This window comes from Trichosurus vulpecula, chromosome 1 (assembly GCF_011100635.1).
Source record: "Trichosurus vulpecula isolate mTriVul1 chromosome 1, mTriVul1.pri, whole genome shotgun sequence".
In the NCBI taxonomy this organism is placed as follows: Eukaryota; Metazoa; Chordata; class Mammalia; order Diprotodontia; family Phalangeridae; genus Trichosurus; species Trichosurus vulpecula.
Genome location: NC_050573.1, coordinates 185500918 through 185501647, shown reverse-complemented (window position 1 = coordinate 185501647; position 730 = coordinate 185500918). Strand labels below are relative to the sequence as shown.

The 730-nt window shown below is 47.9% G+C and overlaps 1 protein-coding gene across 1 annotated transcript; it reads left to right on the top strand.

The window, feature by feature from the left end:
- Nucleotides 1-332: 332 nt before the first annotated feature.
- On the top strand, nucleotides 333-730 carry LOC118833625 (60S acidic ribosomal protein P1-like). The gene has a single exon (XM_036741002.1). It carries the CDS (start codon nucleotides 345-347, stop codon nucleotides 690-692), a length of 348 nt encoding a protein of 115 aa, XP_036596897.1. The 5' UTR covers nucleotides 333-344; the 3' UTR covers nucleotides 693-730.

Genomic DNA, 730 nt, shown 5'->3' with positions numbered 1-730 from the left:
TAACACACAGGAAGAAAGGGGCATAATGGGGATGTGTTAGGTGATAATATGTGAAGGGTTGGGTGTGATTGTGTTGGAGATAAATCTCACCATTGACTATTGTCAGGTCCGAGGTATCATCAGACAAATGGTTGGCTAAGTGGAAGAGGAATAGAGGTTAATAGTGTTGAAGAAATTGAAGTATGGGGGTGAAGGTATTAAAAATCATTAGTGGGCTCTCCAGCTGTCTGTGCGGTGCTCGGTTCTTCTTCGGAAGCTAAGGCTGCGTTGGGGTGACCCCTCACTTCAGCCGGCGACTAGCACCACTACAAACAAACCACTACAAACCTCGTCCATCCGCTGAAATGGCCGTCTCCGAGCTCGCTTGCATCTACTCCGCCCTCATCCTTCACTACGATGAGGTTACGGTCACGGAGGATAAAATCAATGCCCTCATTAAAGCAGCAGGTGTAAATGTTGAACCATTCTGGCCTGGATTATTTGCAAAGGCCCTGTCCAGTGTAAACATTGCAAGCCTCATCTGCAATGTAGGAGTTGGTGGACCTGCCCCAGCAGCTGGTGGTGCTGCCCCTGCTGGAGGGGCTGCTCCTGCTAGCACAGCTGCCCCAGCTGAGGAGAAGAAGAAAGAGGAAGCAAAAAAGGAAGAATCCGAGGAGTCCGATGATGACATGGGCTTTGGTCTGTTTGACTAGATAATTTTTTGTAACATTAAATAAAAAGCTTGACTCAA